Source organism: Vigna umbellata, chromosome 7 (genome assembly GCF_029865625.1).
Source record: "Vigna umbellata cultivar VRB3 chromosome 7, Vumbellata_1.0, whole genome shotgun sequence".
Lineage (NCBI taxonomy): Eukaryota > Viridiplantae > Streptophyta > Magnoliopsida > Fabales > Fabaceae > Vigna > Vigna umbellata.
The window spans coordinates 31995852-32015942 of NC_142171.1; the positions used below are offsets into that span (position 1 = coordinate 31995852).

A 20091-nucleotide genomic window follows, 5' to 3' on the forward strand; every position below is an offset into this window, starting at 1 on the left:
TGAGAACTGTTAATCACAAAATTCCATACATCTTTGCCTATTGAATTCAAGAAATCGTTATCAATTACACCTTTGCTCATGGTCTGAAACATATTGGCCATTAAGAACAATTTAATTGATTATACTTAAAACCTAACCGATTAAAGTTTGAGTAACTTTCAAATGCCTAGCTCTGATGCCAATTGTATAAAAAGTGATGACTTATATCTCAACCAAAAGGGGGATGAATTGGTTAGCCCTTTAAAAATTTGTTCTTTTCAAAAGCTTTTCAAAATTTTTAAGTTTTCTTGAAATCAATTTGACAAGTATATGAACAACAATAGAAGAGAAGGAAAGAAAGCTCAACACAAAGATTTATACTAGTTCGGCCAAGCCTACATCCAGTCTTCCTTCAACAACCTTAGTTGAAGGGAACCATACTGATAGAGTTATACAAGCAAGAATACATATAACTCCCCTCTCAATGCCCTCTCCTTCCCCAAATCAATATCACTTACAACACAAGATGTGAACACGTCAAAATCTCACAATCCAGAAAGCAATCCCAACTTTCTGTACACCTTGAGAGCAATCCCAACTCTCAATGTAGAACACACAGGTTCTCCTCCTAGCTCACAACACCATGAAACACAATCCTCTTAATTGTAGTGTAGAAAATAGAAAATAATCATGACCAACGAATTTAAGCTAAACATTGTAGGAAGAAGGTAAGAAAAACATGAAAAAGGGACGAACATTGGGTAAGCAAAGAAGAGGGAATGGACAACAAAATTTGGACCTTCTGGTTTTTTCTATTTTTTCTATTTTTTCTATTTTTTCTACAAAAAGGCTTTGATAATAGATAAATGTTTATGATAAATGATAATTTGGGAAAAATATATCTTTGGATATTTTATTTGATAATTTTAAATAACTAGCTTATTTAACTATATCAATAAATATCCAAAGATAATATTTTAATTTTTTTTTTAATCTAGCAAAGATCTTGAAGTATTTAGAATATAATTAGAGGATATTGAAGATATTGAATTACTTAGAATATAATTATAGGATGTTACTCAGAAAAAAAAAGCCCAATCCAGTTTCAATATAAAAAGACTTGGGGAAACACATTAAGGAATCAAAAGAACCCTTTAGGGGTTCTAATTTCGTCCTCGAGTGGAAAAAAGGGTTTTTATGAAGATTTATTATGACAGATAAAATCTACCTATCACAATAAGCTAGCCGATGACATTTTTATAATAAAAATAAGAGTTATTATGACGTATTTTGGGAGACCTGTCATAATAGGTGGATGTGGTAACAAAATTGAAATCATGTTCAAAACGTATTATGATATGTCTAGAAGACCTGTCATAGTAGTCCTTATTATGAAAGTTAGTTTTTCATGGATCATAGTAGATTGGACATGGTGACATTTTCATAATAAAGTTCAAAATTATTATTATGACAGGTAGTAAACCACGTGTCATAGAATCTAAATCTCTAATTTCTTCCTCTCTTCATGTTCTCTTCATTTTCACAATCTGATTCACGTGTCTCTCTTCACATTCTCTCTTTCTATGTTGATCTTTGTTTCTCTCTTTCACGTTGTTCCTTGTTATATTATTCTTGAAACTCCTAAGGGAAGCGCAAAGAGCATGACATGGTCGCAGAACTCGTCAGCTAGATCAGAGATGTCGTGCACGAGACCGAAGATGTCATTGACACCTACGTTGTCGACATCATCTGGTGGCTATGAAGATCAAGGCCAAAATCAAAGAAATATTCGACAACAATTTAGAAGCAAAGGAGGGAAGTGGAGAGGAAGATGTAGTAGGGTTTGCGGTCAACTCCAAGGTTGTGATTGAGAAACTCATGGTGTCGAATTCTCATCTTAAAGTTGTTTCCGTCATTGCTATGAGTGGTTTGAAAAAAACTACGCTTGCTCGAAAGGTATATAACTCTCACTAGTACACTAAGAGGATACTACACCGGTTACTTTTGCTTTTAGGCACCGGTTCTACAACCGAGGCATATACCAGCGAGGTAAAAAGGGGTAGGTTTTATGCCTCGGTCGTGAACTGAGTTAAAAAGAATAGGATTTATGCCTCGGTTTTTACGTAACCGAGGCAGTAACTTGTTTTTTTTTTTTAAGCTTCAGGATGTTGTTGATGTTTGTTCTTATGCATCACCCATCTTCCACTGCCATCACCCATCTTCCACTGCCACCAGCATGATTTCCCACTTTCAGAGCTACCAACACAACAACGCAATTCCACATTTTCAATGAAACAAGAATGATTCTCCACCAGCTTCTCTTCCTCTGTTCCTGGAGGTCTCAGCTCTGCCGCCACTCAAAAACTCCAATAAAAAATCCAAAAATTGAAACTCCAATCAAAAATCCAATAGAAAACTCAAGCAGAAACTCCAATCAAAAATCCAAAAATTGAAATCGGAACCCTAGACGAATCGGAACGAGAATGACGTGCTCCCACCACCACCTGCAGAGAATCAAACTCCACCACTCTTGCAAAGCATCAATTAAACATAAAACAACCCAAACAAAATTAGAAAAAGGAGACGGAAGGAAGTTTCCTCCTTCCCTGCAAATCAGAACAAAGAGAAGAAGAACGAGAATGACCGCCCTTGCGCCCCCACTGCGTCTTCGCCGCGCCTCAATCATGCCATTGAATATCCTTCGTCGCGCCTCCATCAGAGCAGAGAAGAGGAAGGAGGGGAAACAAAAGAAAAAGGGAGAAAAGAGAAGAGCGGCGCAACTTCTATCTCTGTTTGCGAAATTTAACCCTAAACACATGTTATTACCTCGGTTATTTTTTTAACCGAGGCAATAAGGGTCTACGGCCTCGGTTCTCTAAAGAACCGAGGCCTAAACGCTCTCAAAAAAATAAAAAAATAATTACAAAATGTCACCGCGCCAGTTTTAGGCATCGGTTCCTTTTGAACCGAGGCATATACCTTTGCGCGATAATTACAAAAATGTCACCGCACCAGTTTTAGGCATCGGTTCTTTTTGAACCGAGGCATATACCTTGCGCGAAAATTACAAAAATGCCACCGCACCAGTTTTAGGCATCGGTTCTTTTTGAACCGAGGCATATACCTTGCACGATAATTACAACAATGCCACCGCACCAGTTTTAGGCATCGGTTCTTTTTGAACCGAGGCATATTCATTTGTGATAACTACAAAAATGCCACCGCGCTATTTTTTGCTTCGGTTACAACTTAACCGATGCCAAATGCGCGAGTTAAAATCTTGTTTTTTTACTAGTGTCTAACCGGTTGAAGAACATGTATTATTATTGTCACATGAAGCATGGCCATTTTATTTGGCAAGAAATGATCGTGGCGATTCGAATTGAACTTCTCATATTTTCAGCTTTCAGCTGTGCTCTTCGCAACTTGTTTAGAATCTTATCCATTGATGAAGATCTCTTCTTTTCTAATTTCATCTGTGCCAAATATTACCATGATCAGAAGAGATTAAATTGCTGTACTATATATACACTTTCTACATATATTTTATCCACTCTATCATATAGCTTACACTGAAATATAGCAACTTCCTTCAATAAATTCAATATCTTGCTTTCACCAATGCTAACATGAATACGAATTGGAGTTCGACTCCGTACAAACATGGTATAATAAACTACCATATACTAATTGATATGAACAGAAAAAACCTCAAGTTTCCTTATTGAAGTGTCAGCCTTTGCTTTCAACAAATCCTCCCACGCAATGATTTTGGCTTCCTCTCTCTTTAACCTGCGCCAAAGCAGAAATTTATGGATAAATGGATGAGTAAAACAATAGCATCGTATGCACTTGATCTCCGAATACTGAAGAGATTGAAAGATCATGCCCAAGATGACTTAAGGAACCGAAAAACATTCATTTACAGCCTCCAAGCTGAAGTGGCAGTAGAAGACATAGGAGATGAATGTGCATATCACTCTCTGTCTCTGTAGGGCTCATTTGGGTACCTTAGTCACATCTTGAAAAATTATATGCTCCATTTTCCTCATTCATCATTTCATCATGTTTCTCATCTGCAAATTAAAACAATAGAATATTTTTAAACATGTAGATTCTCCTATGTCAACAAGTACTGGTGTACAAAATTATGTGCCAGAATCCAATAAGCGTCTTGGTTACACATGCTAAGCTCACCATAAAAGACTTGGATTTTATTTGTGCGTTAAACATTATTTGAAAATAAGTGTTTTAAACGTTGCTAAACTTCAAATTGGAAACTAATTTCACAGTGATCCTAAAATTTCGAAACCCAGGATGTCTTACCAAAGACTTAAAGCCGTTGTTACTACAAGAGTTATATATTTCGTTTATGAATGAATTCGTCTTGTTGGGCAATGTGATCTGCATACAACACAGTGTGCATATATTATCCCTGAAAACTAGGTATACACAGTAGCTAAAAAACATGCCCATCTATCATACTGCTCTGCATCTTTTGTTGTATCTCTGTCCTATTAATTCGTTCCTGCCGAAACCAAATTCGAATGAAAACAATACTCCAAACACTTATCTTCTTCATCTATATATATATATATATATATATATATATATATATATATATATATATATATATATTCTCTCTCTGTTGCTAATTATCTGAGCACCATGCTTCTCAAGTTAATAATTCATTTGTAAAAAAATTAGAACAAAACCAACAACGCATGTGAGAGAAAGATAGTTAATAGTTGAGTTGTTTAGACTTGTTACAAATATTTCAAATGTTTGGAGAGGATAAAACTCAAATCTATGCATCTCCAAGAAACTGTTCTTAGATTGGTTAGGAGTATTTTTATAATTTAATTCGCCTTTTAAGCTTATAGTTGATTTTCTTTAATTTAATTAAACTGTTTTAATAATATAATCTGTTTCTTATCAAAACTTTCAGTTTGAATAAAATCCAAATTAACTTCAATTGATTTTTAATGCGATTTTATCAAAATTAGATCAGTTTAAGTTGAAGTCAAAATTTGTATGAACTAATTACTTTATGTTAGTTCAAGTCACTAGTGCAGAACGGGCTATAGACGTCCGTTCTGTGGGTCTTTTGACGTCCGACCTCCAACGGACGTCTATGTGGGTGACGTCTATGTAGACGTCCGTTGTGTCAGGCCGGACGTCTATATAGACGTCCGTTGTGTCAGGCCGGACGTCTATATAGACGTCCGCTGTGTCTGTGAACCTCTCGGACGTCTATACACTACTGCAGAAAGGGCTTTATTAGACGGGTTATTTAGGGTTATTTACGGGTTATTTAGGATTACAGGGTTTGGACGTTTGTTTGTGCACTGCAACACGTCTGAAGAGCAGATTCGAAATGAAAATGGAGGGAGATGGAGGAGTAAACGACCTAAAACGTAGGCCAAAAACGCCGCCCAAGAACACGCTACAAACTGCACAAAAATGCACAGAAAACGACTTTTAATCGGTTCAAATGAAAGATATTTCATCACTGAACAATTTAATCGGAATAAAAGTAAGATTAAATGGTCCAAAACAGATAAAAACCAACCTGGAAATGCAAGGCGCAGAGGGAACTCTCACGGGTTCGCATAACTCCTCGCGGGTTCGCATAACTCCTCGCGGGTTCTCACAGGCGCAGAGGGATGTTACCTCGCGAGTGAAGTGTCGACAACATGAGTCCTCAAACTGCAAGTGAAGTTAAGGCCAATGGAGGTTTGCGGAGGCACGATTGAACTCCAATGGTGGTTCATGATCTCACATCGTGGTTGAAGCACAATGGAGGGAGGCGAACTCCAATAGCCCACGCCTACGGCCCTTGGACAAGATCATTGCGAGGGTTCTCAGATTGAAATCAGAGAAGGGAGGGAATATGTGTTTCGGTGCGAAATGAAAATGTGAGAGGGAATACTTTATTTTTGCCCTAATAAAAATGTGAGAGGCGAACTCCGGCAGCCAATGTAGGCGAACACCGGTAGCCAACGCCCAAGGCCCTTCGAGAAGATGAGTCTATGGACGTTCTTGGAATGGTCGGCCCAACGACAAAGATGGCTTCCTTGATTGAACAACGAGGCTGGAGCGCAATGACGACAAATGCTCTTCTCTGGTTCGAAGACACGAAATGGGTGGAGGGAACCGTGTGCACAAGCGGTTGGGAGAAGGAGGGGAAGAAGGAGTTGGTATTGGGGGAAGAAGAGCTTTCGCGAAATAAGGGGAGGGAAAAATCCCACTTTCTAATTTCATATATGCCAACCACTTACCGAAGGTCAAGTTCTTTCAGTAATGTCCCGTGTGAATTACCGAAGGTTAAAATCCTTCGATAAAGTACTACTCTAGAGGCCTTCGAAAAATCCTTCGGTAAACAAAATTTATCAACGGCCTAAGGGCCGTCGGTAATAGTTCGTCGGTAATAAATGTATTCCCTGTAGTGACCCTCTCTTTTTCTATGTTTATGTTATTTCCACATTCCATGGAGTGCTAAGCCTCTTGGTTGATTTTCTTATAATTTCTTAACTAGATTATAAGGTTAGATGAATAAATTTATTTTTTCTTTTGATTCTTGGTATGATTTTTTTATCTATTTGTTTTTTTTTTGCTTTTTAATCAAGTAAAAGTAATGAATTTTACATTATACCAAGTTAGCAAGGTGTTAAATCTACATAACAAATCAATGATATGAATTCAAGGGTTTTTAATTTTAATTGAGAATTTATTTTGATCAAAGTTAGAGACTTTCATCTGATTGAATGAGTTTGTGCCAATAATTGAGAATGTAACTTGATTAGTGGTAAAAACTTTAACAATAATGTACTTTGGTTAATTAGCTCTTTACTTGATATAAAAATAACTTAACCTATTTTCCTTATCATTGTTTTTACCTTTTTAAATCTTTTTATAAATTTCTTTCTTTCTATCTTTTGTTATTTTTTTCTTTAATATTTTATTTATCTTTATCTTCTTTATTATTTTTATTTTACTAACCATTTTGTATAGTTTTTATAAGAATTATTTTGTTAAGAATAAATTTCATATTTATTGGGAGACGACTTAGGGTTGAATATACCCTTTCTATTTTGTTGGCTACTATCTTAACAATACTTAAGTTGCTATAATTTAGTAGTATATATTAATTAATTCAATCGCGTTAATGATAGCGTTTTCAACAACCTAAGTCACTTCATTAGACGACTGATGTGTCAGTCTACTTCTTCTAACACTAGGTATTTTGTTTATATTGAGTGGAGGTATTCTAGTTGTCTTCTTGTCTCAATATGCTCATACATAAGAGAAAGATGAAGAGTTTAAAGAGTGACAAGAAGCATAAAAAGAAATAGCATAAATTTTCTTAGGCTTGTATTTTTCTTATTCTAGTTTATAGTTTCTTTCTTAATTTGGTTGTAAAGAAGCTTATATATTTTTCTTTTCTTTAAGGTGTAAGCAATATGGGACTTCACATAACTTGAACTTCAAAGAAAGAAGAATAAATAAGTCTCTTCTTTTTTTAGTTGTTTCTAGTGTAAGTTATCTCATGTATAGTTTTAATTGTGATCTTTAGACTAGTTAGGTAACTTATATACCTTTAAGAGGGTTGTAGAATTAAGATATGTGGGACTTAAAATAGCCTTGAGAGCTACTATCCAGATTTCTAGGCCTCTAAGTCCCACATCCTTTAGTTTTAACCACCTATTTCATCTCCTAGTGCTCTATAAGCAACATAAGGTCTCCTTTATACATATACCTTAAACACTTTCAAATTTGAATATAAAGATTATTTTGCATTTAATTGCATTACTTCTTTAAGATAAACACTAGTGTAGCAAAGGAAAATGACAGCGGTTGTTTTTGACAATACGCTTCGGTTTTCGAACCGAGGCCTATACTGGCGAGGTAAAAAGGTGGGGACTTTTGGCCTCGGTTCCAACCGAGGTAATATGCCCAAGGTTTCTACTTCAATTCTTCTGCACCCGAGGTAATAACATCGGTCTATGCCAGTGGATTAAGCTAGAACCAATGTCAAAGCCCTTTATTTATTTGTCTTAAAATCACGTGCTCTTATATGGAATTGTTTAAACAAAAACCCAACTCGAACTAAAATTCCCAAAATTAGAACAATTAAAACCTTAATTACAAATTTCAAATTGCAAGAAAATTTTGCAAGCATAGAAACCCCAAATTTCCAAATCGTAATCCAAAACCCTAGCCCCAAAACGCACGTATCAGATTCAAAAAAAATCCCAAATCAGTACGAGGTCAAAAACCCTAAACTTCGTGCCAGAGTCAGACGTGACTTCCCTTCATCGCGAAGACACCAGAACATGAACCCATGCGGAGGCGTCGCTACTACCACATCTTGAGAAAGAAAGATACGCCTAAGCTATCAAAGTCGACTCCTTCCTGCAAAAACGAACCAACACCGAGAAGCGAAAGGGAGTCTTCCTCCATGCGAAACATGAATCAGAGTTGGAGAAGAGGAAAAGGAGGTTGCGCCTCCCTCACTGCGAGGAGAAACGAAACAAGAAGAAAAGAAAAAGATGAAGATGGGTGTTTCCCTCTTCTTGAGAACCCTCGCAGTGATCTTGTCCAAGGGCCGTAGGCGCGGGCTGTTGGAGTTCGCCTCCCTACGAAAGGGAGGCGAGAAGGGAGTCTTCCCTCCATGCGAAACACGAACTAGAGTTTGAGAAGAGGAAAAGGAGGTTCGCGCCTCCCTCACTGCGAGGAGAAACGAAACAAGAAGAAAAGAAAAAGGTGAAGATGGGTGCTTCTCCCTTCTTGTGAAGCCTCGACAAAGGAGTGAAGAAGAGAACAACATTGGCGGAGAGAACCCTAAGGGCGAGAGAGAGCAGCATCACAATTTAAACCCAAATGAAGGCTTTCTGTCTAAAAATGCCTTTGTTCGCGAAATTTAAACCTAAACGCATGTTATTGCCTCGATTCTATAAAGAACCGAGGCCTAAAGTGCCCAGGAAAAAAATTCAAAAATTAAATTAAATGACACTTTTGCAATTTTAATGAACCTTTTTACCTCGATTCCAAGGAGAACCGAGGCCAAAACCCCTGCACAAAATTAATTACCTTTTGTGAAAATCTAAACGTTACAATTGCCTAACTTAATGAGAAGAGGATATGGCGTCGGTTTTGTAGGGAACTGAGGCCATAGCCCCCTTTCAGAAAGTCTGTCTGTTCAAATGTCAAAGTACAAAGCAATAATGTTAGTGGAGCAGAGGGGTTTTGGACTCGGTTCTGAGAGTAACCAAGGCCAAAAACCCTACACAAAGATATTGGTCACATTGCAGATAGGATTCTTAGTTGGAGTAGGGGGTTTTGGCCTCGGTTATGAGGATAACTGAGGCCAAAAACCCTACATAGAGATATTTGTATGTTGAACAGTCTTTTGTTGGCAACTTTTGCGGGCTTTATGGCCTTGGTTGCCCTTGTAACCGAGGCTGTAGGTGCTCTATGGCTTCGGTTGAGATAAAATCGAGGCATATACTTTTCCAATAATTTCAAAAATGTCATCGTCCCATTTTATGCTTCGGTTTCTGGCCAACCGAAGCATAATGGGCGCGTTAGTAGCCCCGTTTTTTACTAGTGAAAATTTTGTCTCTTAGTCTAAATTTGGGTTTTATGTTGTGAAGAACAAGTAGCGAGCCTTGTGGCATTTATCTTGGATCCTTTCAAGTGGCATGCCTTCCAAAGCATAAGTTTCCTCTTTTTTCTGTCTTACATTTTTAGTCTTTTTAATTCCATTTCTTAATTGTTTTATTTTAGTTCTTAGCATATTTCTATCTAGCCACGTTGTTCCATATCATCTCCTCTAGTTGTATCTGTCTTACATTATTGATATTGAATTCTTGGTCTCATGAGGCATCATTTAGGAAAATGTCATTTTTGGTAAAAGCAAGGACATTTGTAGATAGTAAAATCATGCTTCAACAAGTCCATTCTCGTTCAAACATGAAACTAATGAGCTACAGCCAAAGGAGCGTGCTTTCTGCAACCAAATCGGATTTATCACTTAATGACACCAATGTTGCCTTTCTAAGAGATCCAAGTGACATCGACTACTAGCTTCTATCCAGCCTTCCTCGTGAACCTTTTTTTGATAAACTCTTTGTTAAGCTGAAAGCTACTGGACTTGAGGTCATACGTAGAAATGTTACCAAGTTGATCACCAAATAGAAAGGAAGAATGATGAGACGATTGCATCAAAGTTTTCCAAATATGGTCTTCCAAGGTTCGAAGACAAGGCCAAACAGTGGACTACAAACTGAACACACACTAACCACCAGACCAACTCTCTTTGTTAGATTACTAACGCAAATAATATTTGTGCATTTATTGTTTAATTCTTTCTCAACGCTTCTCTTACAAAACCTGCAATTGTACTCTCATTTCTAATACACAAGCTTCCTACACTAAGCGACTTTTATTAAAAAGCAGTTAACACTGCATGTTATATTCATAATAGAGTTTATATTAGGCCAGTTATCAATAAAACCTCATATGAATTGTGAAAAAATAAAAGGCCCAACATTTCTTATTTTCATCTCTTTTGGTTGTCAATGTTGCATCCTAAACACTAAAGACAATTTAGGGAAGTTTGATTCCAAGAGTGATAAAGGATCTATGCTTGATTATTCGGAAACTCCAAAAGCATTTAGAGTTTAAGTCTAGAACCTTACGGGTAGAAGAAGCCATCCATATTAGATTGAGCGATGAGCCTGACTTTAACAAGTCAGAGCTAGACAACTCATTTTCAAATTGCAGATAGATACATCGTCTAAGGAGGTAAACTTGTCAATATCATCTAAAGCACTCGACGATACAAATGAACTTAAAAAGAGAAACTGCTCAACAATGTGTCTAAAGAAAGAATAGAACATAATAGTCTACATCGTTTGATAGTCAAAGATTATCCCTGATGAGTCAATATTTTCTCGATTTCAGTTAGCTTATAGTGCTAGATTTAATCAGGGAATTATGCTTGAATATCCAGTATTTTCCCGTTTTTCCTAACTGTGCTTAATTTGACCAGAAATTCTTATTTTAATTAATTTGAATTATCTTAGGCTAATTATTTGCATTATTAATTGTAGGGAAATTATTGGATAATAATTTGGGACATTTGGAGGGTTGTCATTTAATTAAAGACTCTTCACACAAGAAGGAGGGCACTATGCAAGTGGGAGTTGTCACAGTGGCTTGGTCCAATAGCACATGGTCACGGACCAACAATATCATCCAGCTTGAAAAAGAGTGGAAAGCAGCGTCCACGCTGGATTCAATTAGAAGAAGAGGTGGCGCGGATGAAAAGCATACGGCCCAGAGAAAAAGAAGCACGCTGTTGGCTGGATCGATGGGCTTCATTTAGTGAAAAGAAAGAGAGTGTTTCATCCTACACCTCCAAGATCTCATCCTGCACCTCCAAAAATTCCAATTTTATCCTTCTGACATCTCATCATCATCCTGCACCTCCAACTTTTTCAAAACTTTATTTTTAACTTTAATAAATATTTTTTCATTTTCTTTTCTTTTTTATTAAAAACAATCTTCACTACCTTAATAATAATTTAATTTAATTTATTTTAAAATTTAAATATTATTTAAAACAATTTTGTATTTTAATAATTATTAAAATATAATTTATATTATAATAATAGTTATATTAAAAACATAAAAATAAAATAATAAAAATAATATAAAAATTGTAATAATAATAATAAATAATAATAAAAATAAATTTGATTTAATATATTCAAATATATTAAATTAATAAAATATTAAAATAAATTAAATAATTATTAAGTTTTAAATAAAAATAAAAATTTTAAAAAGCTTATTTATATATTAAAATCTATAAAATATGTTAATACTTTGCTTTTTATTTAAAATTTAATAAATACTAAACTTAAATAAAAATTATAATATTATTTATTATATTTTTATATTTTAATAATTAATAAAATATAATTTATATTTTTAAAATAGTCCTATTAAGAAAATTAAAAAGTAATAACTAAAATAAGAATAAAAATAAAAATAAAAACAATACTTAAAATCATATTTAATATATTTAAATATATTAAATTATATTAAAATATTAAATTTAATTTAATAATTATTAAAATTTTAAAAAAACAAAATTTTGAAAAAATTTTTAATCGGATATAGATATCCGATAAGTTATAAATCGGATATCCATATCCGATAAAGATTGTTTTTAAAATTTTATTTTATATATAAATTTTAATAATTATTTAATTTAATTTAATATTTTAATATAATTTAATATATTTGAATATATTAAATATTTTATTTAATATAATTTACTTTTTTGTTATTATTTTTATTTTTAATTATTTTATTTTTATATTTTTAATATAATTATTATTATAACATAAATCATATTTTAATAATTATTAGAATATAAAATTATATTAAATAATATTTGAATTTTAAATTTAGTTATTAAGGTGATATAGAATCTTTTTAATAAAAAAAAGAAAAAAATAAAAATATATTTATTAAAATTAAAAATAAAATTTTCTATAAAATTAAAGGTCTAGGATAATGATGAAATGTCAGAAGGTTAAAAGTGAAATTTTTGGAGCTACAGGATGAGATCTTGGAGGTGTAGGATGAAACACTCAAAGAAAGAAAACACACGGCCCAAAGCACGTCCAAGGGGCAGCAGGTCCAGCTATCTTCATGAACGTGCACAACAGCTTCAGCACGCCTAGGAACTCATCACGACCCACACTTGGATCCACGGTCCAACAAGCAAGAGGGGGTGGCATCCAGCAGCTATGGAGTGTCACGGCCTGATTCTGGAAGCTAAAGGCAGCAACGTACATGGGGTGTGTCCAGCAAGCGGTCCAGCTTTCATGGATGTGAGGAGCGTCCAACGTTCAAGCAAAGCAGCAGCGTGGCCCATGAGGATTGGCAGCGTCCAACATGTGAAGGAGGAAGTCGTTCATTTTTTCATTTTTTTTGGGAGGCTTTCGGTCCAGCAAAGCAGCTACGGATGGGGGGCTTCACGCGGAGAATGGGAAGCATAGGGGGTGTCCAAAGAAGAAGCATCACACGCGTCCAATGAGGGCTTCATTCACGCATCCAGCAAAGGGAGCACATGGGTGATTAAATAAAAGGAGAGGCATGGGCTTCACGAGGGGGAGCTGGGACGTGTTGGAGCCGCCACCTAAGGGAGGATGTTGTTGAATAGGAGCACGCAGCAGTTGAGACGGAGGAGGAAGAATGACTTGACTATTTTGGAAAAAGCCACTTAGAGAGCACATGCGGAGAACGGATAGGATCATGAGAATAACACGGTGATTTCTTTTGAAGGGAGGTTGATGTCCAGCAAAAGGGGGAGCTCTCGGTTTTAATTTCAAGCGCTGATTTAATCTTGTGAAGGAAGCATGATTCATTTTGTTGTTCTGGAGAAAAGTGGTCACGCTTCCAACCTTTATCACTTTCATTGGTTTTATTATTTTATACATTAGAATGCAAAGCAGCTGACTTGTTACTTTTGCTGTTAATGTTTCTTCTTAGTGTCATTTCGTTGTGAATTGCATTTAAATGCTTGGTTTACTTGTTGCATTTTTTTTTTTATTTTACTCCAGCCTTTTTGCATTGAATGTTTCCAGCTGCATGGTGTTTCTATTGGCGCGTTGCATATCCACAACATTAATGTGCATTTCCTTATTAGCCAAGAGTTTAAGTGTTTCTTTATTATTTGTTGCATTTTAATTAATTCCCATACCTTGCTTTAGGATAATTCAGTTTACTGTTTTCGTTCACTATGTTGTCTATTTTGTTCGGTTTCTTTATTTTCCTGCATTTTCAATTTCCGTACTTGCTTTAGAGACGGTTCGATCTCAATGTAGAAACGTTCGGTCATCTGTAGGACCATTCGGTCTTTATGCTTTGTTCATTTCTTTCAATGTTTTCACTAATGTTTGGTTGTATTTAATTTCCAGTTTTAATTTAGTTCATTTCGAATCACAAAAACACTTTCAAAACCCCCTACTACGTGTTTGTCCTAAGACCCGAACCACATTTAGTCCTTGAGAGACGACCTAGGAGTCACTTCCTAGCACTATACTACATTCTTTAATGCACATCAAATTTGATGGGCCGCGACAGTCCGCATAAATCCCTCAGAAAAAATTATTAGAAACATCAATGAACATGTCAGAATAAGATCCCATCATAAACAAACATCAATTGTTCTCATCTCTCAAATAAAGTCATCAAAAATTAATTATTATATATAAATATTTCACATATGATTTTTTTTATATAAAAAATCATTTCTTTTCAAATAAAAAATTAGTGACAAATTAATTTGTTAAATAGCATAAAGAAAAAGAGATTTAAAAAAATGCATAACAAAATCTACAAATAATTTTGAAGAAGAATAAAGGAATAATACACTTAAAAGAGTAAGACCATATTAAGCACGTGTAGTGTATCTAGTTTTAGTAGAGTCCATTTTCTACTAGTTTCTTCCCAGTAAGCCCACAAGTTAATGCTTCCCTTGGAATTTTTCCAACTTTGTGAACACCCTCCGCGAAAATCACACCCATTCCCATGTGCAAATGTGGTTCAATGTGGCAATGGAAGGCCCAAACTCCTGGGTTATCTGCCTTAAACCTCAATGCAGTCCATCCATATGGGAATATTACAGCAGTGTTCCTCAATGGTGCATGTGTCAAGTTGAATTTCTTCTCATCACCTTGTTTGAATTTGCCTTCTCCATATCCCAAAACCCAAAAGTCATGCCCATGCAAGTGCCAAGGGTGAATCTCACTACCATTTCCACTCAATTGGTTTGCATTTTGCAGTATCACATCAACAACCTCACCAAGGTTGAACTTGTACACCCCATTGCCAACGGTTGAGTTAGGATTCACAGGAGGGTTGAAAATGTCATACTCTTGAGGGTAGGTCACAGGTGGAGGTGTTTGATCAAAAGCATCGTTTAGTCTGAACTTGATGGAACCCAAGTAAGGGGTCGCTGGCAATGTTAGGGACACATTGTTAATGGACCATTTGGTGAACCCATGAACACGATTTTGGGTGTTGAGAAGGAAAATTGTACGATCAGAACGTTGTGGAGGTTGTGGAGTGCCCATCTTGGCTATGATTTTCTTAGTGAATGCTTTGCTACGTTCAAAATCATTCCAAAGGGGTGTGACGGGTGGTGGAGAAGTTGGGAAAACTGAGGCAGAAATTGTCTTGTAGTTCAGAATGGTTAAGCCTTGTGTGGTGTTAGGTTTTCTTCCTCTAACTCCAATTGAAAGCCAATAGTTTTTGTTTGGATCTTGATCTGTACGAAGGAGAACCGAGTAGGTCTCACCTGAGTAAATATCCATGTCATCAACCACAAATGGTGTAACATAGTTTCCATCAGCTTCCACCACAACAAGTTTGTGATCCTACAACATAAAGAATTTTTTAACTAGTTACCTTTCAATTATTTAAAAAAATAAAATTGCTAATATATTTTTTTCTTAAAAGCAAGTCCATTTTAACAATCATGATTTAACATAAGAAGGATTTTCTTTAGTTACACCATTGAAATGTATATTTTACCAAAACCCGTGGAGTCTTAATGATACACGTACTTTTGCTTTTTATTCTTCTAATATTTTTATATATCTTAGACACACCATCATCGTTTTCCAATGTTTGGTGTGCGACAACAACTTAAGTGAATCCCAGTCATATTCCAGTACATCCTTTTGAATAAAGAATAATTGCCATTATTTTGTAACACCACCCATATTTACCTTTATTTTCTATACACCTAATTAAGATATGTATTCAGCACTAGAATATTTTCCTTTCTAGCGACCATTACGATTTTATGGTCATCCATTTTTTGTGGTGTTTTCTTTTGTTATTACTTTACAATAAATAATTTATGTACAGAGAGTATGTAATACATTTTTATATTTTCTTTTAATTTGCAGCCTACATGTAATAAATTATAACTTTTAATAGTTATCTTAAACATCATAGTCATCATATAATAAATTATAACTTTTATATTTGTGTTACTAATTTCTAATCCTTCTAAATCAACCACATGAGACTCTTTCAAGTTCCAACATACAACGGTCTTTTCGGATGTACGCAAAAAAGAAAAAAGAAAAAAAAAGTCATGCATTCACACTAATTTTTTTTTATATTATATATGAAAGATGGACCATTCAAAATTATAAGTGTTTTACATCCTTTTTCAACTTCTTTGATACCTTAGTCAAGTCTCTATTGCCTATATAACACCACCTAACACTTCAATTATTTGTTGTTGGTAAACAAAAAATCAGTAATAGATGTGATGAATTGCTGTGGATTTTTCCAATTTCCGAATTTTGGTTTGAGTGAGCATAATGTAAAATATCTTATAATATCCTCATCAAATATATATAATAGTCACTAATTAAGATGTGTGTATATGTGTATGTGATGTGATGAGAGTTTTACAATTTTGGCATGGTGAACCAAAAGATTTGGAATCCAACAAAAAGACAAAAGGTTAAAAATAGAAAACGCAAAAAGAGAAAATAAGATGAAACATCCCTCATATAGGTAGGTTCATATATATAGAACTCACCGAAATGGCTAAGTTGAGTGCAACTAGGGAAGTGGTACTGGCAACCCTAATTCTGTAGGTCTTGTTTGGCTCCACATGAAGAATTTGTGGGGCACATTCTTCACCACCTTTAAATTGGCACTCTGGTAGAGTGGTGTTTCCGAATTTAGCTTCCAGAGAACAATTGAATTGTCCCCTTCCATTTATCAACAGACTCTAAAAATGGTGAAAAAAATATAGCAAAGGGTGAGAATTAGATTCTACAATGTGTAGCTTTCTTTTTTCTTTGTGTTTCTTTTCTTTCTTCCTTTTCACGGAATAAAAGAACTACTACTTAACGCGTAATGCTCTAGTAAATTGCACATTTGCATGTAGAACAGTCTAAAATTAAATAATCATTTTTAAAGTAACGTGAAACTACGCTATCTTGAAATATGTTTAACGGAAAAGAAAAAGAAGAAAAAAAAAAGGTAAAGGTAAAGGTAGGGTTGTGAAGGATTCAAAGATGCCCCATTATAAAAATCGAACGCTACTTTAACCAGATGCGTCACATGTGCATCTTTTTTCTATATTACTTTAAGAATTTGATATGATGTTTTGATTTGGATCTTATATCATTCAATCAAATCACTATTTCTTTTTTTTTTTTTTGTCATATAAGTGGAAGGAAAAGTTAACATGTTTCGATTGGTTCATGGCATGTTATTTATAAACCTTTGGGTCAAATAGTATTACACATAAAAGAAGCAATATTTACTAAAGGTTTTTCTTTTAATTGTTTGATTGCATTTTCTTTGTTTAATAGAAATATTTTAGAGTTTCCTATTTTTAATTATTATTCATTTTGTTATTTCTTTTCCATTATTATAACTCATAATAAAATATATAAGATGTGCAAAACAACATCCTTGTGTTAATTTAACGAAGTTATTAATTACCTGAGGTTCACCAATCCATTTTAATGGTTTTGAGGAGAGTCCAACTTCTTGTTCATGTGAGCTGATGTGCCACAAATCACTTAGAAGAAGGTTGAACTCACCATCATAATGAAACGATTCGTTTTGTCCTTTTGGCAAATCCACTATCAGTGAACCGTACAAACCTGCTGCTCTTTGCATACCATGGTGTCCATGATAAAAGTATGTTCCAGGCTGCACCATATAAATTAATATATTATATAAAATGTGACTAAATTTATTCCAAATAATGACCTTCTTTTAATTGAATTAAAAAGAAAATAAAAAGATGTAATTTTGAAAAACTTTTTTTTCTTCTCTATTTTCTCTTTCTTACTTTCATTTTCCTACACCAACCCTTTGGACTCAAAATTCAAAGTATTAAGACATTGGATAGTAATCAATTTACAGACTTATATATAAATGGATAATAGAAGCATGTGTCTTTCACTTGGTTAACGATAAGGAGAAAAATGTAATTACCCTGTCAACTATAAACCTGTAGTTAAAAGTTTCTCCTGGATTTATAGCACACTGTGAAATTGCAGCAGTTCCATCGGCCCAGGGAGTTCCAACCTTCAAAACCAAACATCAACAATTAATAACCATTTGGAACATTATGTTTGAAATTTGCTGACACTATATATCATACATAAAAGATAGTTAAAAGAAAGAAAGAAAAGAACCTGTCTGATTCCATGCCAGTGAATAACAGTTCCCTCAGTGAAGAGCTTGTTGGTGAGAGCAATGTTAAGAGTGTCACCAACTTCAGCCCTAATGGTTGGCCCTGGAAACTGGCCGTTGATTCCCATCACAACGTGTTCCAAGCAATCTGGTTTTTTGATGATGTACTCCACATCAAACTTATAGTGCCTCACCCTTCCTCCTACTGAAAACTCTATCAACCCTAACCATATGCACCAAACTAAAGTTGCTCTCAACCCCATTATTCTCATCATCCTAACACCAAACCTCAGCAGGCTCTCAAATACCACAAAACAACCTATCCGTCAACAGAAAGGAACTCAGACACAGATTTATGAATATGCAGAGGATTGAGATTATGTCTGAATGGTGATACCTTAGCATAGGTAGGCATATATATATATATATAGTGGGACAGGGAAGGTGCTTTGAAATTTCACCACATGCTGTCGAGTTGTTTTCGTGGTTAGATTAATATTTGCAAATACAGCGTCCAACTTTTTTGAATGTATCAACTATCTCGTAGAAATTTGGGCTCATTTATTTATATATATATATTAAATGGGTTAATGTCATTATATTTTATTAGCCAATTATAAAGTGATCTAATTAAATGTGACTATGTACATATATGTTATTAAAACTTTGTGTAAAAACTAATAATAATTTAATTTATTTAAGAAATTATAATGATTGAAACTTAGGAAAAGTAACTCTGAGAAATTATATTAAGAAATTATATCCATTTATGAACACGCTTATTATTCCTATTATTTTTCTCTATCTCGATTTAGGAAAGAAAATAAATAAGATAAGGTACTCTAGAGAAAAAATATCTGAAACCATGATTCATTAATTGTTCCCAAGGGTCAATCCTCCAGGTACCTTCTACTTTTCTATTCTAATAAGAAAATGGAAACGGCTCAAGTTAAGGATTTAATGCTTATTAATTATTAAGGTATGAATTTCATAAATCTAATACCATCATCGAGTTCTGCTTATACTCGTTTTCTTTTATTCAAAAAAGAAATACTTAGAACATTATATATATATATATATATATATATATATATATATATATATATATATATATATATATATATATATATATATATATATATATATATATATATATATATATATATAAATAAAGAGCGGTGTAAGGAAGTCATTGATAAATATTTATGACTATATTTTGAAAAAAATCTCTATATTTTTAAGACAAAAATTAAGAAGAAAAACAATTAAAATAAAGATAATTTGTCATGAATTAAAATTAATTTGATCATATTTTACTTAAGTTTATTCAATTTATTTTTAATATATTTTTTTTTTCAATTTGGTCAAATTTTGTTCAATTTTGTCATTTTGTTGTATTGTTTAAATAATTAGTAGATACTGAATGGTTTTTGTCACCTGATTTTTGAGTCGATAAGGGTTAATGCTTTATATTCAATTTGATTTATATATTCGTTATTTTTTTTTTCAAATTAGTCTTATTTTTAAATAGAATAATTTTATCTCTTTAAATTGCTAAATTTATATAAATTTTATATTAATATTTTTATTAAAAGTGATATTTTTATTAAATATTTTTTGTTTAGAATTACAATTGGTTTAAAATTAAATGAAAATTTTAAGAATGAAGACTAATTCCATTTATTTAAAATTTTAAGAGATTAAAAATCAAATAAAGTAATAGTTTTACTCTCCACTTTTTAACCCCTTAAAACTTTAAAAATCATGTGTAATTTTTAACGTCTTGAAATTTTAAACAATATGGTACTACTTCCCACCTTTCAAATTTTTATTCTAATTTTAAATAAT

General features: G+C 33.8%; 1 protein-coding gene across 1 annotated transcript; it reads right to left on the reverse strand.

Moving 5' to 3' along the window:
• Nucleotides 1-14384: 14384 nt before the first annotated feature.
• Nucleotides 14385-18653, reverse strand: LOC124834791 (L-ascorbate oxidase-like). Its single transcript, XM_088094705.1, has 5 exons — nucleotides 18246-18653; nucleotides 18043-18135; nucleotides 17542-17754; nucleotides 16625-16819; nucleotides 14385-15440 (listed from the first exon to the last, which is right to left on the reverse strand). The coding sequence occupies exons 1-5, from the start codon at nucleotides 18516-18518 to the stop codon at nucleotides 14481-14483; spliced, it is 1734 nt and encodes a 577-aa protein (XP_087950831.1). The 5' UTR covers nucleotides 18519-18653; the 3' UTR covers nucleotides 14385-14480.
• Nucleotides 18654-20091: the final 1438 nt, after the last annotated feature.

Excerpts from the sequence above, each read along its gene's own strand:
- LOC124834791 (XM_088094705.1), bottom strand. The coding sequence starts at position 18,518 with ATGATGAGAATAATGGGGTTGAGAGCAACTTTAGTTTGGTGCATATGG. Across the intron at positions 18,136-18,245 it reads ACTGGCATGGAATCAGACAG|GTTGGAACTCCCTGGGCCGA; the intron begins GTTCTTTTCTTT and ends TTGGTTTTGAAG. Across the intron at positions 16,820-17,541 it reads AATGGATTGGTGAACCTCAG|AGTCTGTTGATAAATGGAAG; the intron begins GTAATTAATAAC and ends CACCATTTTTAG.